Source organism: Stegostoma tigrinum, chromosome 15 (genome assembly GCF_030684315.1).
Source record: "Stegostoma tigrinum isolate sSteTig4 chromosome 15, sSteTig4.hap1, whole genome shotgun sequence".
Lineage (NCBI taxonomy): Eukaryota > Metazoa > Chordata > Chondrichthyes > Orectolobiformes > Stegostomatidae > Stegostoma > Stegostoma tigrinum.
Genome location: NC_081368.1, coordinates 40,835,033 through 40,857,442, shown reverse-complemented (window position 1 = coordinate 40,857,442; position 22,410 = coordinate 40,835,033). Strand labels below are relative to the sequence as shown.

The window sequence follows — 22,410 nt, the reverse complement described above, 5'->3', positions numbered from 1 at the left end:
AGACAGACCAACTCACCTGCGCAGTGGAGGTAAGGTGTTCGAGGATGTTCTAGTTTTCTGTGTATCAGACAGGTTTGAAACAATGACTATGGCCTCAACTATGGAACAGTAGCATTTGTGAATGTTATAGGAAGATGCCAGAAACCTGGTGTAGAGTTGTGAGAAGGATGGCAGTGCATTAGAAGGTGACAACATGTGTGGAGATTTTAAGAAAAATAGGTTGAGGATGGGGTAAAGGTTTGCAAGTATAGAGTGAAGGGTGAGTGTAAAAAATTCAGGGAGATGGTGCGTTTAAAAGTTTGGATAAACTATCCATGGCAAGGTAACTAATCATGCTTAACAAGGTGGATGAACACAGCAGGCCAAGTAGAATCATAGGAGCAGGAAAGCTGTTGTTTTGGGCCTAGACCCTCTAAGAGAATTTGGTTGGTTGAGAGCATATTGAGAATAGAGTCAAGAGAAAAGGAGGTAGGTCTTGTAACTTGGAAAAAAGTGAGGGCAATAATTTTTTTTTCAGTTCGGTCATGGGATATGGGCATTGCTGGTTTGGTCAGTGTTTATTGACAGTCCTGGTTGTCATTTAAGAAGTTGTTGGTGAACTGTCTTCATGAACTACTCAAATCCATTTGGTAGAGATTGACTCTCAATATTATTAAAGAGCAAGTTCCAGGATTTTCACCCAGCAACACTGAAGCATCAGCAAAATATTTCCAAGTCAGAGTGACTTGGTGAATGGTTTAGAATGGAAGTTGTGAGTGATGGGTATTTACTACTTTTGTACTCCATGTTAGTGGTCATGGGTTTGAAAGAGCCTTGGTGAATTTTTGTCGTGCATCCAGTAGATGGGACGCTGCTACTTAATGCCTGAGGTAGACAAAATGAACGTTTGTGGATATGGTGACAGTCAAACAGGATACTTTGTCCTGATGCTGTTAAGTGCCTTAAGTAAAATTGGAACTCACTCATCCAGGCAATTGGGAGTATTCCATCTCACCTCTGAATTGTTGATAGTGGACAGGCTTTATGAAATCAGAAAGTGAATTGCTTGTTGTAGGATTCATAGTCTCTGACTGTTGTGGCCACAGTATTATATGGTTAGATAATTCAGTTTCTGGTCAATGATAAATTCCATGTTGTTGATAGTGGGGAATTAACAGACTAATTCAGAGGTTGCACATAACAAACTGTAGCGTGAAGTGAGTCCACTAGAACAAAGCTCAGACAACAAAGATAAGAGATGGTACAGGTGAGGGAATAATCAGAGTGACACAAATTTAGGAACTCATTGCAGTTGTGTTTATTGAATTTGGAAGCATTGATGGGAGTGCTTAGTAATGAAGAAAGATTCCCACTGGAGTTAGATTGTGTAGAAACTCTGGATAGTATAGATTATTATGATTGTCTTCTATTGAATCAATGTTAACATTTTTTAGTTCACTTGACAGCTTTTCAAAAACATGTTCATTTCAATCTAGTAAATGTTCATTTTTAGCTTGAAGAATAACTTCTGATAAATTGATTCAAATAATTGACTTTGGATTCTGACATAATTAACCAATTCTATTATCTCGTTCATCACTCCCCTGCCACCTCTACCTCCTGTGCCATCTCAGTCTGTCCTTTCAGGGTCATGCCTCTCATCCCCAACTTCTCATATCATTCTCCCTTCTATATCATCCTACGTCACATCCCTTCCTGTGTCATCCTTATCCCATGCCATTTCAGTTTTCCCATTGGAACTCGCTCATGTCATCTCCTTTCTGCCACATTTCCGTCTTTACTCTGACCCCAAGCACCACTTCAGGCTATGCAGTTAATATTCAATAGGATCAATTCTGTTTGACCTAAGTGTTAAGCAGCACTTACAAAGTAGAACAAGATCCCAAATTACTCCTTAATACAGAGGGCTGAGAGGGATACAGCATGTACTTCCAGGCTGCTTTTGCTGCTGTTTTAGCTGCCAACTGAAAACACACTCATTGCTGAGATTTTTCTTGGTAACTCTTGCATGTACTTGTTTCCCAGCTACTGTCCATTGCCATCACTGGAGGCAGCAAGATGAAACTTGGGATTTCTTGCTAATTTCCCTCAACTATTAACAAATAAGAACTATTTTTCATATCTATCTGGGAGAATCTACAACACCTCTTTCTCTGTCTTTCTCATTCCCTCCTTCCATCTTTTAATGTAGTCAGTGACATATCACCTGCTGGTGGTTACATATTTGCCACCTGGTCTAATCTTCCCCACATCAATCTGTCTCCTTGCGGGCGCCACATAGCCTACCAAATAAAACCGCAGTTATGCCTGACAGAACAAAGCAGTTTGGATTCACAAAAAATACAGTTATTATTGCTATAGATATGCTGCATTCTTGATTCTTTAACCAAATCAAAAAATTACATTTATGTTGAATTTTGTTTTGGTATCTCTATGCCCATTTATATCTGTTGTGCTGTCTTTTAAATTACTAGACATTGTTTAGTGTTAATAATGACTAAATCTACATTTTTTTAGTCGCACACATTATAATTAACGTTCACTTTTTAAATGATTTATAAAAGGTAGAAACTGCAGAGCCCACCTTGTTAAATCCTGAGACTCCAGTTGCAAGACACAATCTTGACCCTGTTGTAAAGATTTAATGAGAGTTGAACATTGATTTTGTCAGAGCCTGAGAATGATCCTGGAATAGAAGTGGGCTTTGCCCATGTAACCAGAACAGGGCCTAGTGAAGAAATCCCATTTATTGAGAGAACTTGTTTTCTGAACTAAATAGGAACATCATTTAAATTGATTTTCTTTGGGATCTGGATGGAAGAGGAGCTGGAAGAGAAGATACATGAGGATCTCGACCTGGACTGAAAAAACAGCAGTTGCTCAGGTTTGAAATTAATTTAGCAATAGTGTATAGAAATCTATTGGCTGAGTTTTTTGGCAAATGCCAAATAGAGTTAACTTTGGCAGGGTGAGCCTGCATTTCACCCAAATAAAACTAAACATTGTTTCATCAATTAATCAAATTTTGGATGTTTTGTTGACCTGTAGGACTGGTACTCCACAGGCATTCCCTTTTTTTTATTGCTTCCAAGGTTCGAGGATCTGACATTAATGAGATCAAAATGGGTGAATCTTATCAGTGTGGAATTTTGATTTCCTCCACTATTCGGCAGATTAGCATTTCTGAAATAATGAGTTGACTTTTATTATCATAATTTCTCAAATGTTTGCTCCATGAAGCTCTCTGAGTGTCCTCCCTTAGATCTGAACTTCTAAGAGAAATGGGTTTGTTTTATTTTGACATGTCTAGAAGTTTATGTGCTTCAGGAGACAGTGAAGTGGTTAAATATAGGGTTTCCTGTGAGATTGAGTTATTTTCTTGTTCAAAAGAATTACTTTTTGTATTAATGTTTTCTAGAGTTTCTATAATGCTGCACAGTCTGGGAGGCATTCTTCCACATGTTGGGAATATCTCCACCTTGTTTTTGACCATGTGGATATTTGCATTTTGGTTGAATTTCTATCACTTCAAATTGTCCGTCCATCTCAAGTTGGAGCGTTTTCAACACAGTTTAGAAATCTGCCATTTCTTTTGAGGTAAATGGAAATAGCTTCAGATTTCTGCAGAACAGAATGGTTGTGGTAGTTTCTATAACAGATCTTGCGGAGGCAGTGCATGAAAGAGAGTGGTAGGTGAATCTTGAATTCTTCAAAATTGGTTCATATTTCACCCACACAACCTTTCTTTCTCCAATCTAGTAGGTTTCACCATCCTATCATTCCATGAAATTGATCAATTTGGTCTACTGCTCCACCAATTCTGATATTCAAGGAAACAACAGCAATTATTGAGACTTCTAAAATTTTTTACAAGATGTGAGCATTTGATGTGAAACCTGACATTTTTTGCCCTTGAGCTGATAGCATCTCTAAGACATTTCGGAGGCTAGTTAAGAGTTAGCTCCATTGCTCCTGGTCTGGAGATACAAGCAGGCCAGACCAGGTGAAGTCAACGGATTTCCTTCCCTAACAGACAGACTGAAAAATATTTTGCATTGCAGAACTATTAAGAGCATGAAACAATGAGATCATTTAAATTCCCCGACAGGGGGACTTACTTTTGCTCTTATTTTTAGAAAGTGGATTGGTAGTGTCTGAAGATGTCTGACTCAGACAGTGACGAGGATCATGAGCAACCATTCTCTCTCACTGGCTTTCTGTTTGGGAACATCAATGAGGATGGACAGTTGGAGGATGATAGTGTTCTTGACAAGGTAATGTGTATTTTCGTTAACATTGCAACAGCATAGGAAGTTGCTAAGAATGTACTTTAGAGAGCAAAATTAATTTTCTTAACAGGCATATAATTTCACTATGGCTGTCCAAGCTATTTTTTGATCATTACATCCTCAAACTGAAAGAGCATTGTATAAACTATTGTGTAAGTTGCAAGCAGTTAATGTCCAATGGCTTAGATTTCATTGTGTAACAGCCTAAAAAGTTTTTTCAGAGACGTAAGTTCTAGTAAAAAAAATTATATAATCCTGATTTGTAAAAAGAAGTTGCCAGAGTTGCTTTCAATGTATAGTTTATCGCAGCCTCAATGTAACACAATTTCTACAGTCTGCAGAGTATAATTCTCTTCTACAAATCTCCTCATAGAAACCTACTGCTTAAAATTTTATTTTATCACTTTGGAGTACCACTGCAGTTGACAAAACCCGTTCACCACAGCAGTATAGGACTGCTGGATTATTTTGAGTTGTCACTGACATACACCCATTTTACACATTTGTGTGTCTGGAATTCAGCTCTGCTTTAGTAGTTTAACCAATTAAGTGGTATTTCTCACATTGTCATTCAGAAGACTTTACCCAACACTTCTGTTACTCTGTCTTTGTTAAACTTCATAAGTTGCTTATGCCCCAGTGAAATTATTTTAAGAGTTTGGATTTTCTTTCAGATCCTCTGTGTCCTCTGCATTTGAATCAAAATCCAAGTGTGTCTGTGCCATTGGCCTGGCCACCATTTGTTGCCCATCCCTAACTGCGCTTGAGAAGGTGGTGGTGAGCTGCCTTCTTGAATGACTGCAGTCCATGTGGAGTGATTTTACCCTGCAATACAAGTAGTTCCAGTAACGGGTAATACTTTAGAATACAGTTTAACTGTTCAGGGTTGTATGTGGCCTGGGCAAGGAGCTTGTAAATGATAGTGTTTCCCTATGTGTGCTGTCTTTCTAGGTGGTAGATGGATTTGGCAGGTACTGTGAAAGAAAGCTTGGCAAGTTGTTGCAGTGCATCTTATAGATTGTAGACAATTGTGCCAACTGTACATCCATTGGGTTGGAAGTGGGGACATTTGAATATAGTGGATAGAATGGTGATCTGTACGGCTGCTTTGTCCTGGATGGTGTAGTGCTTCTTGAGTGTAGCTGCAGTAACAATCATCATAGCAAGTGGACGGTATTCTGCCACACAGCTGACTTGTAGTTTGTGGAATTGATTTGGAGGCTCTGGAGATGAGTTGATTACCACAGAATTCCTAACCTCTGACACATTCTTGTAGTCATCATATTTATATGGCCATCCCACATTCTGGTCAGTTGTGAGCTCCCACTTCATTCTTCATTTAGAGCCTTTCTCTACCTGAAAAGCTCTGTAGAAGAATAAGCAACTGGATTACTGGATAGAACTCTGTGGTAATGGAACACTATTTTGACAATGAAAAGCCAAAGCAGATCAACCCTATCTCCAAGCAGAAACACATCCTTGACTGGCCTTGAACACCATACTATTTTTCCGTGTTTATTGGGACCAATATTGAAAGCACACTTCACTTTACAATAAAGAAATGAATATATAATTGAGAGGGAGAGAGCAAGATAAAATGTTTTCCAAATTTATTTGCAGTTTCAGTGTAATCACTCCTCTCCATGTGACGTTATTTTCACTGACTCATCTATTTGATCAGAAAAATTGTCATTTCATTGCTGTGACTTGTTCATTTCTGACTAATCCATGCCACTTTTCGTGAGTTATAATGTGTTCACTGTCTTTACACAGGAGTCAAAAAAGCATTTGGATGGTTTGGGGACACTGGGTCTTGGGACTCTCATCAAAGAAATCACAGCCAATGACGATGATGCAGTGGAGTCTGATGAAAGGAGCAGCAATGCGGAGGGTAAGCAATGACTTTCCATAAAATGATTTCAAAAGGTATACAGTAAAGTCATATTTATCCAGTACCCAAACATCAGGAATTCTGATGGAACTGGCGATCAGAAAGTTGTTCAGATTTCACACAAATGTTTTTCCATAGTATAACAGTCTGGGATTCAAAAGGGAAAATCAGCATTATCACCTCCTGAAACTTTACCAAGGCACAGCGATTGATTTATCGGGACCGAAGCAAGTTTTCTCACGCCAGGAACTAATTATTCGGTCATGTTTCTCTTTCTCCCTCACTCTCTCCTTTTGATCAAAATCTCAGAGTGTATTCATGACTGTTCCTGACTGCTTGTTTTTAAAACTCATGTTCATCTTCTGGCAGCAATGATCCATGTTCTGTCAGCCATCACAGGTATTTCTCCTATAACTGTCAGTCAAAGATGTGTAGTTTAGCTGGATATGCCATGCTAAATGTGGAATTACAGGTATAGTGTAGGGGTCAGTGCAGACTAGATGGACCTGAATGGCCTTTTTCTGCACTGTAGGGATTCTAAGATCCGTGTAACCCTTATTCCTCATTCCCTGCATGTGCCAAACACCATGGAGATTATTGGAATATATTTTGAATGTTGCACTCCTTGTGGGCCTTTTGGTGTGCCCTACATAAATTTCAGAATTCTGCAATTCATAGCCTGTCAGCTTGTGTCAACTTGAAACCTTAATCCTCATTTTCACTAGGAATTTGCGTTTCTCTTCTGTTGAAAGAATTTTCAGCCTTCCATTCTAATTTGTTCTCTTCATACTTTCAGCTCTAGGGCTGTACCACAGATGGACTGATCTTTAGATATCATACCTTTGCATTGTGGATCTCCTTATTAAATCTGCCAGTCTTGTCACCTTTTTTATTATCTACCAGACATATATTCAGCGACTATTCATTTACTTGGAGTTAAATTCCTGTAAATCATTTAATAATTATAAATATTTAATGACCTTTCCTCCTTCAGCTATAATCTCACCCTTACTTAGTCCAGTTACTCTCCATCAGCCCATTTGCTGTTGAAGTTGAAGGTACCCCTTTGAAATCTGCAGATTCAATTGTAATACTGTCCTAGCTGATTGCTGTTTCTTTTGATTCTGGCCTGATCCATTCCCTGCAGATTTCTTTCAAGTTGGTAATATTTGTGCATCTAATTCTCTCTCCTGTTTTTAATATTGTTCTTAAAATTACCTCTTGTGGCCTTCCCTCCTAATCTCTCTTCCTTTGATTTGGCATCCATTTTTCTTACAAGTATATGAACAAGGATCAAGAATAAATAATTTGGCTGTTCAAGCCTGCTTCACCATTCATTAAAATTAAGGCTGATCTGACTTTAACCTTAACTCTACATTCCTCTATACCCCTACTAATATTACATCCCTTTGGTAATCAAGATTCTGTCTATATCCGTCTAAAAAATATTTAAAGATTCTGCATCTGCTCCCGTTTGAGGAAGAGAATTCCAAAGAATCTCATAAATTTGAGAGAAATGTTTAATATGTTTAATCGGAGAGAAAAAATGTTTCCACATCTCTGTCTTTAATGGGCTACCATTTTATTTTTAACCGGTGTCCCCTAGTTTTAGTTTCTCCCAAAAGGGGAGACATCCTTTCAGGATCCACCTGATCAAGTCCCCTGAGAATCTTGTATTTCTTTTAAGTCACCCCGATGTTTCTGAGCTGCAGGGGTTACAGACCTACCCTGTCAAGCCTTTTCTCTTGAGATTTTAGTCCGGTAAACCTTCCCTGAGCTGCTTTCAATGCATTATCATCCTTCTGTCATTATGTTGACGAATACTGCAAACAGTACTCCAGATGTGGTCTCACCAGTGCTCTATAACTGAAGTGTAACCTCTCTACGCTTGCACATCAATTCCCTTCACAATAAAACACAACATTCTTTTAGTTTTTCTGATTACTTAGCATACCTGTAAACTAACTGTCTGTGATTCATTCTTTGGGGCACCCAGATTTCACTGCATCTCAGAGCTCTGTAACCTCTCACCTTTTAGATAGTGTTTTTCTCTTCTTCCTGCCAAAATGGACAGTTCCACACTTTGCTATATTGTGCTCCTTCTGTTAGGTTAAATGAATGAACAAAGATCTATCTATATCCCTTTTAGGCTTCTTATGTTCTCTTCACAAATCAGTTTCCAACCTAAGTTTGTATCGTCAGCAAATTTAGTGCATCCCTTCGCCTACATCATTTATATAAATTGTAAATAGTTGAGGCCCCACCAACAAACCCTGTGGTACGCTACTGACATCTGCCAGTCTGAAAAAGACCCATTTATTCCTACTATCCTTTCTCTTAGCCAGCCAATCTTCTACCCATGCCACTATGTTATCCCCAAAACCATAAGGATATATTTTCCACAATTACCTTTTATCAAATAACACTTTGTCAAATGACTTCTGGAAATCTGTGTACGATACATCCTTTGGTTTCCTATTATTTATAGCACAAGTTAGATCTTCAAAGAACTCCGATAAATTAGTCAAACATGATGTCCTTTTCACAAAAGCATGTTTGCTTTACCTGATTAGCAAGACCTAGTTCAAGTCCTCTGTAATAACGTTTTTAATAGCTTCTAACATTTTCCGTATGACAGATGTGAAACTTTTCTGTGAAATACTTAGGGAGCATGCAAATGCAAGACTAAACGCCATTCTCCTGAAAATCTGCAAGCAAGTCCAGAGCTACTGTATGTTATTCCTTGGCCCAAAGCAGCGCATTTAGCTGATATGTTTAATGATTGTTCTTATGCACGTAGGTTGGATTCAAAGTAAAGATGATGCCATTGATTACTCTGATATCAACGAGGTAGCAGAGGATGAGACACGCAGGTATCGTCAGGTGATGGGGAATCTTCAGCCACTAAGAAAACTGGGTAAACAAATTATTCTAAATACATTAACTAGCTAACTCTACTAACTAATACACTGAGTAGTGAAACCTGTCTTTTTATTGTTTGGCAGTGAAGTAAAGGTAAAGACTGAAAACATGCCTCTGTTACAACATATCTGTGATAAGTAATAGATTTAATGTGCAAAAGCTAGGATCAGTTGTTTGTGTTAAGGCTGCAGGTATGAGAGAAAGGGCTGGGGTAAGAAAAAAGTACCTAGAGAGTTTATGTAGGAATACAGGTGTATATGATATGTAATATTTCAAACATTTTGATTTTTCAGCTTCATTCTGATTTTCCCTAGTTATTGCCATGCTCTTGGAAATAGATTCCACACTTGGGCTTTGGTATTTTAGGAGAATTGCCAATGTTGTTACAGAAATTACATTTCTAAAATTGTTTAAAATGCTGATATTAATTGGAAATTGCCAGTTGGTTTAATTTAGAAGTTGTAATAACCTTTTAACCTGTCATGCTGACTTCAGAAAGCGATGATGATGATGACTATGATGCAGACAGTGAAGACGTGGACTCAAAGCTCATGCCTCCCCCTCCTCCACCGCCTCCACTGAATAAGGAGGAGTCAAATTCACAGGAAATAATTGGTGAGTTCAAAATAATTGTCTGTTAATTAAAGTGAGAAAGAACAGCTTGTTGAATACTCTTATGTTGATTTTTGACTTATTCAAATGGAATCAGATTATGGGCCAGTAATTGTAGTAGTGCTGGGCTGTACTGATATAACAATTCAGTTAGGCACCATAATTTCATTCAGTTGACAGGAACTTGAAACACTTCTGACCAAGGCATCCTGAACAGAATATTAGCCGCGTGGCGGTGGTGGGGGTAAGAGATAGCTAAAGTTTGCGCTAAAAATGAGAATCTTGAAGTACTTACTGCCCTTGTGGCTGGAGGAGAGCTTCATGTCTGGGCCTTTCCTGCACGGGGGAATTTTTCACACCATGTTAGTTCATGTGTCAGGATCAAATAATTATAAATGAATTCCATGTTCAGGAACTGAAGTTCTGATTAAATCTTTTATATTATCAAGAATAGTCGATATTTAAAATTAAACATGTGAAATAAACAAGTCAAACTCAAGATAAAATCTCTGGGGCAGATGAATTACAACAATGGATTCTGAAAATAACTTAGGCAAGAGAAAGCAGAGGCTTTATGACACTAATGTGTGTTGGAGATCTCACATCTGGCAGCTGGGACTGAGAGGAGGTGGTGGCATGGGGGCAATGTTGCTGGTAATTCAGAGACTTGGGTTCAAATCTCACCCTAGCATATGGTGGGATTTCATTTGAAAAGGAAAAATCTGGAATTAAATGTCAAATGATGAACATGAAACCACTGTTGATTGTTGTACAAAGACATCTGGTTTGCTGATGTCCTTGAGTGAAGGTAAACTGCCATCGTTTCCTTGTCTGACCTATATGTGACTCCAAGCCCACAGCAATGCAGTCGACTCACTACTGTCAGCTGAGATGGCCTGGCAAGCCACTCAGTTATTGCTAAAAATTTTCAAAAAAGAGAGTGAAAGTGGATGGACCAACTAACATCGATCTAGACACCAGAAATGCAAATGGTAAACTCAGCCCTGTCACCCTACAAAGTCCTCCTCACAAGATCTAGGAGCTGGTGCCAAATGTGGAAGGGCTGTCATACAGACTAGTCAAACAACAGCCTGACATACTCATGGAATTGTACTTTACAGACTATATCACAGTCAACACCATCAACGTCTCTGTCCGAAACGTCAGCTTTTGTGCTCCTGAGATGCTGCTTGGCCTGCTGTGTTCATCCAGCCTCACATTTTATTATCTTGGAATCTCCAGCATCTGCAGTTCCCATTATCTCTAACGTCTCTGTAAATGTTATTTTGCACCAGCAGGCCAGATCTAGAAGAGGTGGCAGGAAAATGGTACACAGTTTTGGAGGGAGTTGGCCTGGGAGTCTCCAAAACTAACTCTGTACCCGATGAAATCTCAAGTTATCAGGTCAAACATAGGCAAGGAGACCTCACACTGAATCATTCTCCCTGCCGCCCGCCCCCCCCCGCCACCTTTCCCAAAATGGACGTACATGGAATAGTGTAGGTTAGATGAGCTTCAGATTGGTATGACAGGTTGGCACAACATCGAGGGCCAAAGGGCCTGTACTGTGCTGTAATGTTCTATGTGCTCCTTCATGTTGAACTCCACTGAGGAAGCACTGAGGATGGCAGGAGAACCACATGTACTCTAGCTGGGGTTTTCAGTGTCCATCACCAAGAGTGATACAGAGTTGTAAGTGGGAATGTATTATCCTGTGACCAATTTATCATACTTGGTCACTATAATCTTGCCTCAGTGCAATCTTACCTGCAACGCACAGAGCCCAAGGTGCTTCAGTACAGTGATCATTACGCTATTTTAAATTTTATAATCAGTAAAAGGCATCTAATTGCAATTCTTCATGTAAGAAGAGCACAAAGTTGTCACGGGTGATTTTAGTCAGCCTGTTAACTGAACAGATCAGATGGGCAAGGGCAGTATGGAAGACAGATTCATAGAATATTCCTTGAATTGTTTCTTAGATCAGCACATTGCAGAATCTACCCAGGAATATACTATTTTGGATCTAGTCACGTAATAACATAGGATTAATAAGAGATGTTTCGGTTAAAGATTCTGTAGAAGTAGTGATCACAATATGGCAGAATTTCAACTTTATTTTCAGGGATAACAGCTCCATCTCAGACTGGTGTTTTCAACTTAAATAAGGACCAAAATAGAAATATGAAGTAGAGTTCTCTAAAGCAGGCTTGGAAAATAGAGAAAGGCAGTTTTACGAAGCCTCTTCTGTACCTTGATTAGACCACTGTTGGAATACTGCATATTGTTATAAAAAAATATAGAGGCACTGCAGAGATTAAAGAGAGGGTTTAGAAGGAAAGAAAGTCTGTCTTTGAGGGATAAAAAGTAGGCTTATGAGTGAGCTAATAGGAATCTTATTAATAAGAAAATGTTTTGATATGGTGGATATAGAATGAACGTGATCACTTATAGAGATGAAAAGTAGGGAGGTGAGTGTGTTGCCAGAGGAGGTGGTTGAAGCAGACACAGTAGCAGCATTCAAGAACCACCTGGACAAATACATGAATAGAAAGGCAGTAGAAGAATATAGATCCTGTAAGTAAAGACAGTTTTACTATGAAAGGTCAAAATGTGGCGGTGCAGGCTTGGAGGGCCGAAGGGCCTGTTCCTGTGCTGTGTTGTTCTTTGTTCTTCTTTGTTCAAGAGCTCATCAGCAACGAATCCAACAGGCAACACAGAAAAAACACTTACTTACCACAAAAATCATGAGAATGGGGAACTGAGTATAACAGGGAGTAGTATTGATACATTTAAGAAGAAGCTAGTTATGAATTTGAGGGAGAAGGCAACAGAAAACAAGGCTGACAAATGAGGCAATACAGGACTAGCCCCGAATAGAAGGTGAGTATTTGTATGCACTGGTTGAGCCAAATGGCCTGATTCTGTTTTGTATTTCTTGGGTAATAATGAATTGAAGTTATTTTGTAACTGACCTGTTCAGAGATGATTTTATGCATCTTGATCAGATGGAACTTGAACTTAGCTTCCAAGATCAGAGATAGGGACACTACAGCTGCACTACAAGAGCCCAAATTATGAATTGTAAGCTGTGTAAGCAAGTTTATCATCAGGTTAAGACAATCAATTTTTATTAATTCCCATTACGGGAAAAATCTTCCTTCATCAATACAGGCATAAATTTAAAATAGTTGTCCGACATGCAAAAAGCAAGCATTGTCAAATCAGGTTTTCTATGCCTGTGTTCACAACACAGTAAAATGAAAACATTCATTGACTTTAAAATTGCCCTAGTGGTTCCTAAACTGATCTTAAGAATAATAGATATCAGACACCAGGTTTATAGCTCAAACAAGAATCAACAATTTATTACTAATACTGTAACTTTGGCAGAACAAAACTAAATACAAGGTAATCTAATTAATGTCTGTATAATTTAAACCTAATCTTCTTTCAGCATTGTCCCTGCTCACGTGCATGCAGACACATTTATGGGATAAATTAGAAGAAAAGCAAAAGAGATATAACCAGGGCCAGTTCACTTCAGTTTAAATGATGTGTAATATCACATGGGATTGTATCATTCTTGATTTCTGAAGACATCAGACAATGCAAACAGCTTCAGGTAGGCTCTGAGAAATATTCACACATTTCTCATAACTGGGATTCTATTCTCCAACTTTGAATGAGTTGATAATTGGAGGATAACTGGAGAGCAACCAAGAACTCCTTCCAGTAGCTTTCATAGCCACGGTCTTTCTGTCTAAAAGTGCAATACAAACTCTTTTTTAAACTTCTCTTTCTGTTTTCTGCCAACATTCTCTTTGGTAGACTGCCACCATTCTCCCAGGGATGGCTCCTTCTAACATCAAAACATTTGCCAGCCTTTGACTGTTATGTACCTTCAGTATCGAAATGTCTACAGTCCTTTTTGAACAATCAATTAACTTTGCAGGTCATGTCCCTTGAACAAATATAAGCTTGTTCTTTGCTTTCTTTAAAAAATACAAGCTATTGGCCCGAGTCCAAAAGTCAGCTTCAACTCACAACCCTCTGTTCCACCCAAAAACTAAAATAACAGAGGTCTGAACAGTAGTCATGCCGCAAGAGCACTGTGCATGGTAGAAATTTTTTTCATGAACAAGAGCAAATTTTAGTGTGATATTACAATGTGTATTTTTAACTACACAATTGTGTGATGTAAAGCAAGTAATATATTATTATTCACTTATTCTTCCCTCAGTAAATGGAGTAAATACAGCAGTGCTGAGTACTACTGGAGGATCGCGTGCTGCTGATGGCCTTTTCCCTTGTTCTGTCTCTAATGAGAATGACGGAATCATTTTACCTTCCATAATAGCACCTTCATCCTCCTCGGAGAAGGTTGAATTTAGCAGTTCCTCTGATTCAGAATCTGAGACAGACCGGCACATTCCACGATCAAGGCAGAATGAATCTCAGAAGGAAGACAAACTCACATTGCCACTGGCAGGTATTATGCAACGAGATTCAACTAAGCAACTACCGAATGTTACAGAACTCTTCCCGGAATTTCGACCAGGACAGGTGAGAAACTGGGTTCATTTGGATTCAGTGTAGTGAGCCAAATTGGGGAATGTCACTAAAAATGTTGTCTGAGATCACTAAGGAGCTGTCAGTTTGTTGGGGGAGCTGAAAAGAGAGGGATTTTAACACTGAGATTGTTGTGGCATATTTAGCTGTATATATAAGTGCATTAATTATTATTTTAGCTCTATTTTGAGGATTGAGAGCATCTGTATTTGCTGCATGAAGGTCAGTTGAACCCTGAAAAAGACATCGAGTCAGCTGAAGCATAAAATTAAGTATGTAGCTAACAAGTATGTAATGGTTGAAAATCATGGTTACAACCCAGTGGTGTGTGCTGAAAATCAAGGTCTGCTTTCCCAGAGTCATCACAAATGTGAAAATGTTTGATTATGATAAATGCCCCAATTCTACCTGAATCTCAGATTGAAAGTAATCATGCAGTAGATTTTTGTAGGCTCATATGTCTGGTTTCTGATAGAGACGTCAGCAGAGTGGGTTCAGTTCCCACGCTGGCTGACGTCACCAAGAACATCCCACCTTCTCAATCTTGTCCCTTGTCTGATGAGGCATGGTGAGCCTTAGATTATACTCACCGCCATTGTCTCCCTCTAATGAGGGATCAGGCCCATGGCCCTCTGGGACTTCACTTTTACCTTTTCACTTAGCCAGAAAAAAGTGTTGATTACAAAACCAATATTTTTAACTAAGGGTAGCAAAGAAATGTAAATTACTAACTTAAACTCTCCTTTGTAACTGACCACACATATACATGAACAGACACTGACAAGGATGAGAATTTGAAGGTGGGAAAAACACATGATAGTGCAAAACTAAAAGAACTTCAGATGTTTAATCAGAAACAAAACCAGAAATTGCTAGAAAAAACTCATCAGGCCTGGCAGCATCTGTGCAGAGAAATCAGAGTTCATGTTTTGAGTCCAGTGATCCTTCTAAATAGCAAAAATCTGTGGTTAGAAGTCAAAGTTAACATTAACTCTGGTTTCTCTCCACAGATGCTGCCAGACCAGCAGGGTTTTTCCAGAAATTTTTGTTTTTGTTTCTGATAAGTATAATGAAGTTTAGTGGTGCCAATTTGGAGCACAGCAATTGGATGAGTTGATTTGTTTTATTGCCTTCTGATTTTCTTTGATCCCTTTTCATTTCTTTGCTGACGATGCAAGTTTGTTTGCATCAGTGTTCAAACTTCTGGTCACAGGGGAAGAATTGAATATTTCAATACCCTTGAAGGCTTTTCTTCCCTCCTTTCTTCAGCAGGGGAATGTGAAGACAGCAATTATTAGGAACAATGAGGGGGAACAGGTAGCAGGAGCTGGCTTTGCTAGTACATGTCATATATAGCGGGGAGAGCGCAAGAGCTATATTTTGATGCTTTCTCTTCAGAGGTTAGGTTCCTTCACCTGCACTGCTCATACACAAAATCCCATCACATGGTTGGAGGTTGATTCAAATGCTGATAAAGTGGAGCTTTCTTGCACCCACACTAACTTGCCAATGGAAAAGCTCACCAACCCATTGCCACTTGGGGAAATTGCCCAGGTTTTTATGAAACTAGATAAGTCCCTCGGTCCTGATGGGATCTTTCCCAGAATATTGAGGGAGGAAACAAAACAAATTGCTGAAGCATTATTTCTTTATCAGGTGAGGTCCCAGAGGACTGGAAAATGGCCAGTGTTGTTCCATTGTTTAGAAGGGTAGTTGGAATAAATCCTGGAAGTTACAGGCCTGTGAGCCTCACATTGATGGTAGCGAAATTATTGGAAAAGATTCTCAGGGCAAGATCTGTAAGAGTTTAGAAGCAAACGGACTAATTAGCAATAGGTAGCACGGTTTTCTGCAGAGGAGGATGTGCCTCACTAACTTGATCCAGGTTTTTGAGGTGACGAAGATGATTGAGGGAAAAGCAATTGATGTTGGTCTACGTGGGCTTCACTAAAGCATCTGGGAAGGTCTCTCATGGCAGACTGGTACAAAAGTCACATCGTTTCAGGGTGAACTGGCAAGGTGGATGCAAGACTGCCGTAGTCATAGGAGACAGAGGGTAGCAGTTGAAGGGTAATTTTCGGAATGGAGGATTGTGACTAGCAGTGTTCCCCAGGGATCCGTGCAGGAACCTCTGCTGTTCATGGTCTGCGTAAATGATTTGGAGGAAGATATGGCAGGTCTAATTAGTTAGTTTGTGGACAATACAAAGATTTGTGGATAGTGAGAAGGATTGTCGGGATACAGACGGATGTTGGTCAGTTGGAGGTATGGGCAGTAATCTGGCAGACAGAGTTTAGCCCGGACAAATGTGAGGTGATGAATTTTGGATGGTTAAGTGCAGGTGGAAATTATATAGTTAAAGGCAGGACCCTTAGGAATAATGTTGTGCAGAGGGATCTGGCTGTGCAGGTCCCAGATTACTGAAGGTGGCAGTGCAGATAGATAGGGGAGTAAAAAAATGCCTATAGTATGCTTGCCTTCATTGGAAGGGGCATTGACTGTAAAGATAGGCAAGTTATACTGCAGCTTTATAGAACTTTAGTTAGGCCACACTTGGAATATTGCATATAGTTTTGATCACCACACTACCAGAAGAATGTGGATGCTTTGGAAAAGGTACAGAAAAGATTTACCATGCAGTTGCCCACATTTTGAGATTTAGCTGTGAAGAAGGAAAGGTGGATAGACTGACTTTGTTTCACTGCGAAGTTGAAGGGCGACCTGATAGAAAGTTATAAAACTGTGAATGGCATGGATGTAGTGGAAAGTGTGAGGCTTTTTCCCAGGCTGGAGGAGTAAATTACAAGAGGGCACAGGTTCAAAGTGTGGAAGAGTTTAAAAGAGATGTTTGAGTAAGTTTTTCACATTGGATGGTGAGTGCCTGGAACACGCTGCCAGAGATGGTGGTGGAAGCAGACACAATAGCAACATTCAAGATTTACCTGGACAAATACATGAATAGGAAGGGAATGGAGGAGTATGGATCCTGTAAGACAGTTCAGGTTTAGAAGAGCATGATATGTCGGCCCAAGCTTGGAGACCAGAAGGGCCTGTTCCAGTGCTGTATTGTTCTTTGAACCTGCGATGACATAGTTTCTGATGCTCCTGTTAAGCCTTATTTCCTTTCAAGGTGTGAACAGCTTCAATGAACTCCATTTTTAAAACTTCAGCCATTTTCTTAAAAGTCTCCCGGTTGAAATTAGTATTGTTCTAATTTTGATCAACAGACCAAAAATAATGGTAATAGAAAGCTGTAAACGTTATCGTTGCAGAAATACAATTTTTGAAAATAATGAGCATAATCATAATTTGAACCGACAACTGACCAAAGCTACTTGTCAATAAAAATGAAGTTTTGCTTGATCTCCATCAGTGATGCTTTTTTTTTGTTACTTATCAAACAACATATAGCTTAATGCCATGAGAGATCTGTTTTTTGCTATGTTACCAACATATTCTATGCGAGGTTCCAGGCAGGATACCCAAAATGCTGAATCTGGGGTGTGAAGGGATGCACAGGCTTTCCTTATTTACTCACCCATTCCCTCAGTTGGTTGCCACACTATTAATTTGAAAAGGATCTATCCTTGTGGATACTGTTCTCCCAGACCGAAGTTAACTGATATTTTAAAAGGAGCCAATTCAAATGACTTTCTTGAATTAACAAAACATATGATATTTAATTATTTAGTGTGAGAAGAATTGATAGCACATAAAAACACACACAGATTAGAAATAAGAGATGAGTCCCAAAAGAGAAAAGTATTTAAGTTAAAATCTTAGGTAATCAATTGCTAAATTATTTATGAAAACCAGATAAGATGATGATTTGGGCAATATTAAGTTGTATCATTAGTATTGATGTTGGCAGTTGAACAGCTTTTTGAGATTCATGTTTTTGAGGGCTGATTGAAGTTCGATTTCGCACAGGACTTTGGCGGCCATTGAATTTATATTCACAGGTGTCTGTAGCTGTCCTTTTTAAAAAGAACACATTATAGACTTAAAAGTTAAAATGTCTTTTAATTTTTTTGGAGTTTTAATCCATTGACATAATAGCTATAATCTATTAAATAGAGAAGTGGCACTTCTCAAATACAATTACATTTTTAATCTGCTATTATTATTAAGCAAAATGCTGTGTTGTAAATCATAGCTTACAGATCACTGTGACTAGTGGCTTTGCAGCTTCTGTTTGTTTTTCACTTTTTTCTGCCTTAAGTCACAACTAAGGCCTATTGTTGGATGACATAGGTCAAGTATTTTAGCTCATAGTTTTCTGAAAATCCTTAGTTTGTTGATTGTGAATACTATGCATTATCATGTGCTTTGGATTATGTTGTATAGCTTTAATATGTGCAGTTTCTTTGCCATGTTACCAAATATTTGGGGAGTATCATCTGATCTCCCATTCTTTGGAGTCCTGGTTGTGATGGTTGAGTCAAGTCTCAACAGACAATTAATTAATTTAATTCCCTTATCTTGCAGGTACTGCGTTTTTTGCGTCTCTTCGGACCTGGAAAGAACATTCCATCGGTTTGGCGAAGTGCAAGAAGGAAAAGAAAAAAGAAACATCGGGATCCACAACCTGAGGCTTCTGCTCAAGAAGGAGAGGGAGAAGAAATGAAAGAACAAAAATCTGGCTGGGACTATCATTATGCTGCGCCACCACCACCTGAACAATGCCTCTCTGATGATGAGGTATGTATTGGGTCAAGTATAGGAGGAGAAAAATGTGTGAAGGACTATACCCATGTACAAAGGTCTCTGATTTTCAAAAGCTCACACTTACAAATTTGATTGTAATTTTAAAGATCCATCACGTGAATGCTTCCTGTACTTAACTGCTATTTTATGTTGTCCTGCATTGTGTCCTAACTTGCATACAAATCGACTTATCAACAGACACAAGGATAGAACGTATTCACAATCCAGGGACTGACAGTAGTATTATATAATCAATCTCCCAAGTATAAACCTAAACTAAGCTGATGTTCATTTGCAGAGCATCTCACGCAACACCATGGTGGAAGCACAGAGAAACATGTTATGCAGCACATCTCTCCCTATGATATGCCTCAGTTTTATGTGGCTATCACAGCATTGTTGATCTGGCAACTTCTCCAGTTGGAATCTAAACAACATATGAAGAAACGGAAATTTATAAACTTATACCTTTGAAGTGTTGTAATTTAGGAAAATGTCACCAGCATGCTAGAAATACAGGGAGATAATGTACCATGTGACATGCTTCAGTGTCCTTGGCTGAGATAACAATGTTGGCTAGGTTACCAGGAGAGCTCACTTGCTCCTCTTTGACTAATACCCTAGTAGCACTTGCAGCCGTCTGAATGGGCAAATACTATTTTGATTGGGCAGCATTGTGGTTAAGTGATTAGCACTGCTGGCCCACAGAACCAGGTACCCGGGTTCAGTTTCACCCTCAGGCAGCTGTCTGTTTGGGGCTTGTACATTCTCCCCATGTATGTGTGGGTTTCCGCCAGGTGCTCTGGTTTCTTCCCACGGTCCAAACGTGCAAGTTAGGTGGATTTGCCATGCTAAATTGCTCATAGTGCTCAGGGATGTACAGGCTAGGCGGGTTAGCTATGGGAAATGCAGGATTACAGGGATAGGGTAAGGGGATGGGTCTGGGTGAGATGCTGTTCGGAGAGTCGGTGTAGCCTTGTTGTGTCGAATGGCCTGTTTCTACACTGTAGGGATTCTATGATTCTTTGATGTGGCATTCACTCTGCACTGCATTGATGCATCAGCTCCAGCTATTTTCCCCACTGTAGGGTCTGAATCCATTTCTTCATAGTGTTGAGCCTACTACACTTAAACCAACAAGCTGGTTAAAATGGCAACGAACACTTAGTCTGCAATAGCTGTGCAGTCAGTGACTTATTTTCTTTTTCTCTCTGTTCTGTGAGAGAGACCACTAAATGTCCCAGAGTCCAATGAAAACAGAAAAGAATGAAATTGTAGTTTCCAGTGACTCAGGAATGTAAGAACACAAATTTATGAGTCCTTGGGTGCAATGTTTTTCCTACACAAAGGAAAAACCACCATATTATGAATCATAAAGCGCAGTGCAAGGTTTTGTTTTCAGTTCCACTAATGACAATTGCATTATTCTTGCACTTTCTAACTAACTTGAAATACTTAAATACATGTTTCAGATAATTTAAATATAAAGTAACATACATTACAAAAGAGGCATCAGGGAGTCATATCATTGTAACGGTGAGAATGAGATGATTTCTTGGCTGGGGTGACTTTTTAAGTGGGCCTTGGTGCAAGGTCAGGTACTAGAATTTTCTGTGGCCTCCAAGTTACAGAGGATAGTAGTTTAATCCAAAGACTATTAAAAATATTGAGTTTACAAAGTCCAAGTTTCGGTTTCAGCAGCAAACAGGTTGAAAGGGGCAATGGATGGAGATTAAATTCACAAGACTGTGGAAAGAAATTTTAGAGTGTGTTAGTAAGGATGGGATTGCGGAGTACTTACAAGTGCATGGTAGAGTAAAGTAGAGTCAGTACGGCTTCATAAAGAGGAGGTCATACCTGAGAAATCTGTTAGAATTCTTTGAGGAGGTAACAAGTAAGTTAGACAAAGGAGAGCCAGTGGTGTGATCTGGAATGCCTTTAACAAGGTGCTGCACAGGAGTCTGCTAAATAAAGTAAGAGTCGATGGTGTTAGGGGCAAGGCATTGACTGAGTGGCAGAATGTAGACAGTAGGTATAATCGGGTCTTTTTCAGGATGGTAGCTACTGGCTACTGGGGTTATGTAGTGTCAGTGTTGGGGCCACAACTATTCATGTTATACATTAGCGATCTGGAGATCTAAGGAACTGAGAACATTGTTGCTCAGTTTGCAGATGACACAAAGATAGGTGCAGAGCCAGGTAACGTTGAGGAAGCGGGAAGGTTGCAGAAGGACTTGCTAGGATACTGGGCAAAGAAGTAGCAGAGGGAATACAATGTGGCAAAGTATGTTATATATTTTGATAGGAAGAATAGAAGTGTGGACTTTTTCTGAATTGGGAAAGGCTTTGGAAATCTGAAGCACAAAGGGTCTTGTGAGTCCTAGTTCAGGATTCCCTTAAGGTTAACAAGAACGTTCGTTTGGCGGTTAGAAAGGCACATGAAATGTTGGTATTCATTTCAGGGCTAGAATACAAGAGTAGTGCTAAGTCCTGTTTAAGGCTCTAGCCAGACTGCATTTGGAATATTGTGAGCAAGTTTGTGTCCCATACCAAAAAAAAGCTGTGCTAGCATTGGAAGTGGTCCAGATGATGTTTACAAGAATGGTGCTGGGGATCAAGGGCTTTTATCATATGAGGAGTGGTTGAGGACTCTAGGTCTGTACTTGATGATATTTAGAGGATGGGGTGGGGGATGCGCTAGGAGTCTGATTGAAACTTTTAAAATACTGAGAGGCCTGGATGGAGTGGATGTGGAGAAGTTGTTTCGACTATTAGGAGAGACCAGTACCCAAGAGCACAGCATCAGGATTTAAGGAACTGAAATGAGGAGGAATTTCTTCAGTCAGAGGATAGTGACGCTATGGGATTGAATGCTGCAGAGGGCTGTGGAGGTTAAACCACTGAGTATTTTTAAGACAAACATAGATAGGTTCTTCTTGCATTTGGAGATCAAGGGGTACAGGGAGAAGGCAGAGAAATGGGATTGAGAATCATATTAGCCATGATTGAATGGTGGAGGAGACGCAAATTGCTTAATTTGCCTATCTTAAGGTCTATTGGATACGTTAGTGAGCAGCCTCGTGCAACTGTAGACTTGAGGATTTAAAAGGAAAAAGATGAGTTGCATGCTTGAAGAATCTAATACTGATTATCTGAATTTTCTCATCTAATTTGAGTGTTATCAGATGAAATGGACTTGATACCTGCCTTGTTACCCAAGTCCTGAGGACAGGTGTCAAGGTCAAACAACCACTGATAAAATATGCAGGAAAACGGATCAAGGTGCATTACTTGACCATAAATTGAGGTCCTGAGTGTGGGACGCCACTGCACCCCCCCCCCCCCAACAGAATTAAGGAATACTTAGGTAGAAATGTATTATTTACGTACAAAATAAGCTATTTTGCCATTATCTGT

At 39.4% G+C, this 22,410-nt stretch overlaps 1 protein-coding gene across 6 annotated transcripts in view; it reads left to right on the top strand.

Moving 5' to 3' along the window:
• taf1 (TAF1 RNA polymerase II, TATA box binding protein (TBP)-associated factor) overlaps positions 1–22,410 on the top strand; it is a 132,263-nt gene that overhangs the window by 3,410 nt on the left and 106,443 nt on the right. For 4 of the 6 annotated variants that reach the window (XM_048544209.2, XM_048544208.2, XM_048544207.2 and 1 more), the window contains exons 2-8: positions 2,780–2,884; positions 4,137–4,274; positions 6,063–6,180; positions 8,981–9,097; positions 9,598–9,717; positions 13,958–14,280; positions 18,775–18,987. In XM_048544209.2, the coding sequence (XP_048400166.1) occupies positions 4,161–4,274; positions 6,063–6,180; positions 8,981–9,097; positions 9,598–9,717; positions 13,958–14,280; positions 18,775–18,987 (1,005 nt within the window). In that variant the 5' untranslated portion in view covers positions 2,780–2,884; positions 4,137–4,160. Of the gene's footprint in view, positions 1–11; positions 30–1,226; positions 1,247–2,779; positions 2,885–4,136; positions 4,275–6,062; positions 6,181–8,980; positions 9,098–9,597; positions 9,718–13,957; positions 14,281–18,774; positions 18,988–22,410 lie in introns of those variants that run through there. The other 2 variants (XM_048544212.2, XM_048544211.2) reach the window with 2 other exon arrangements.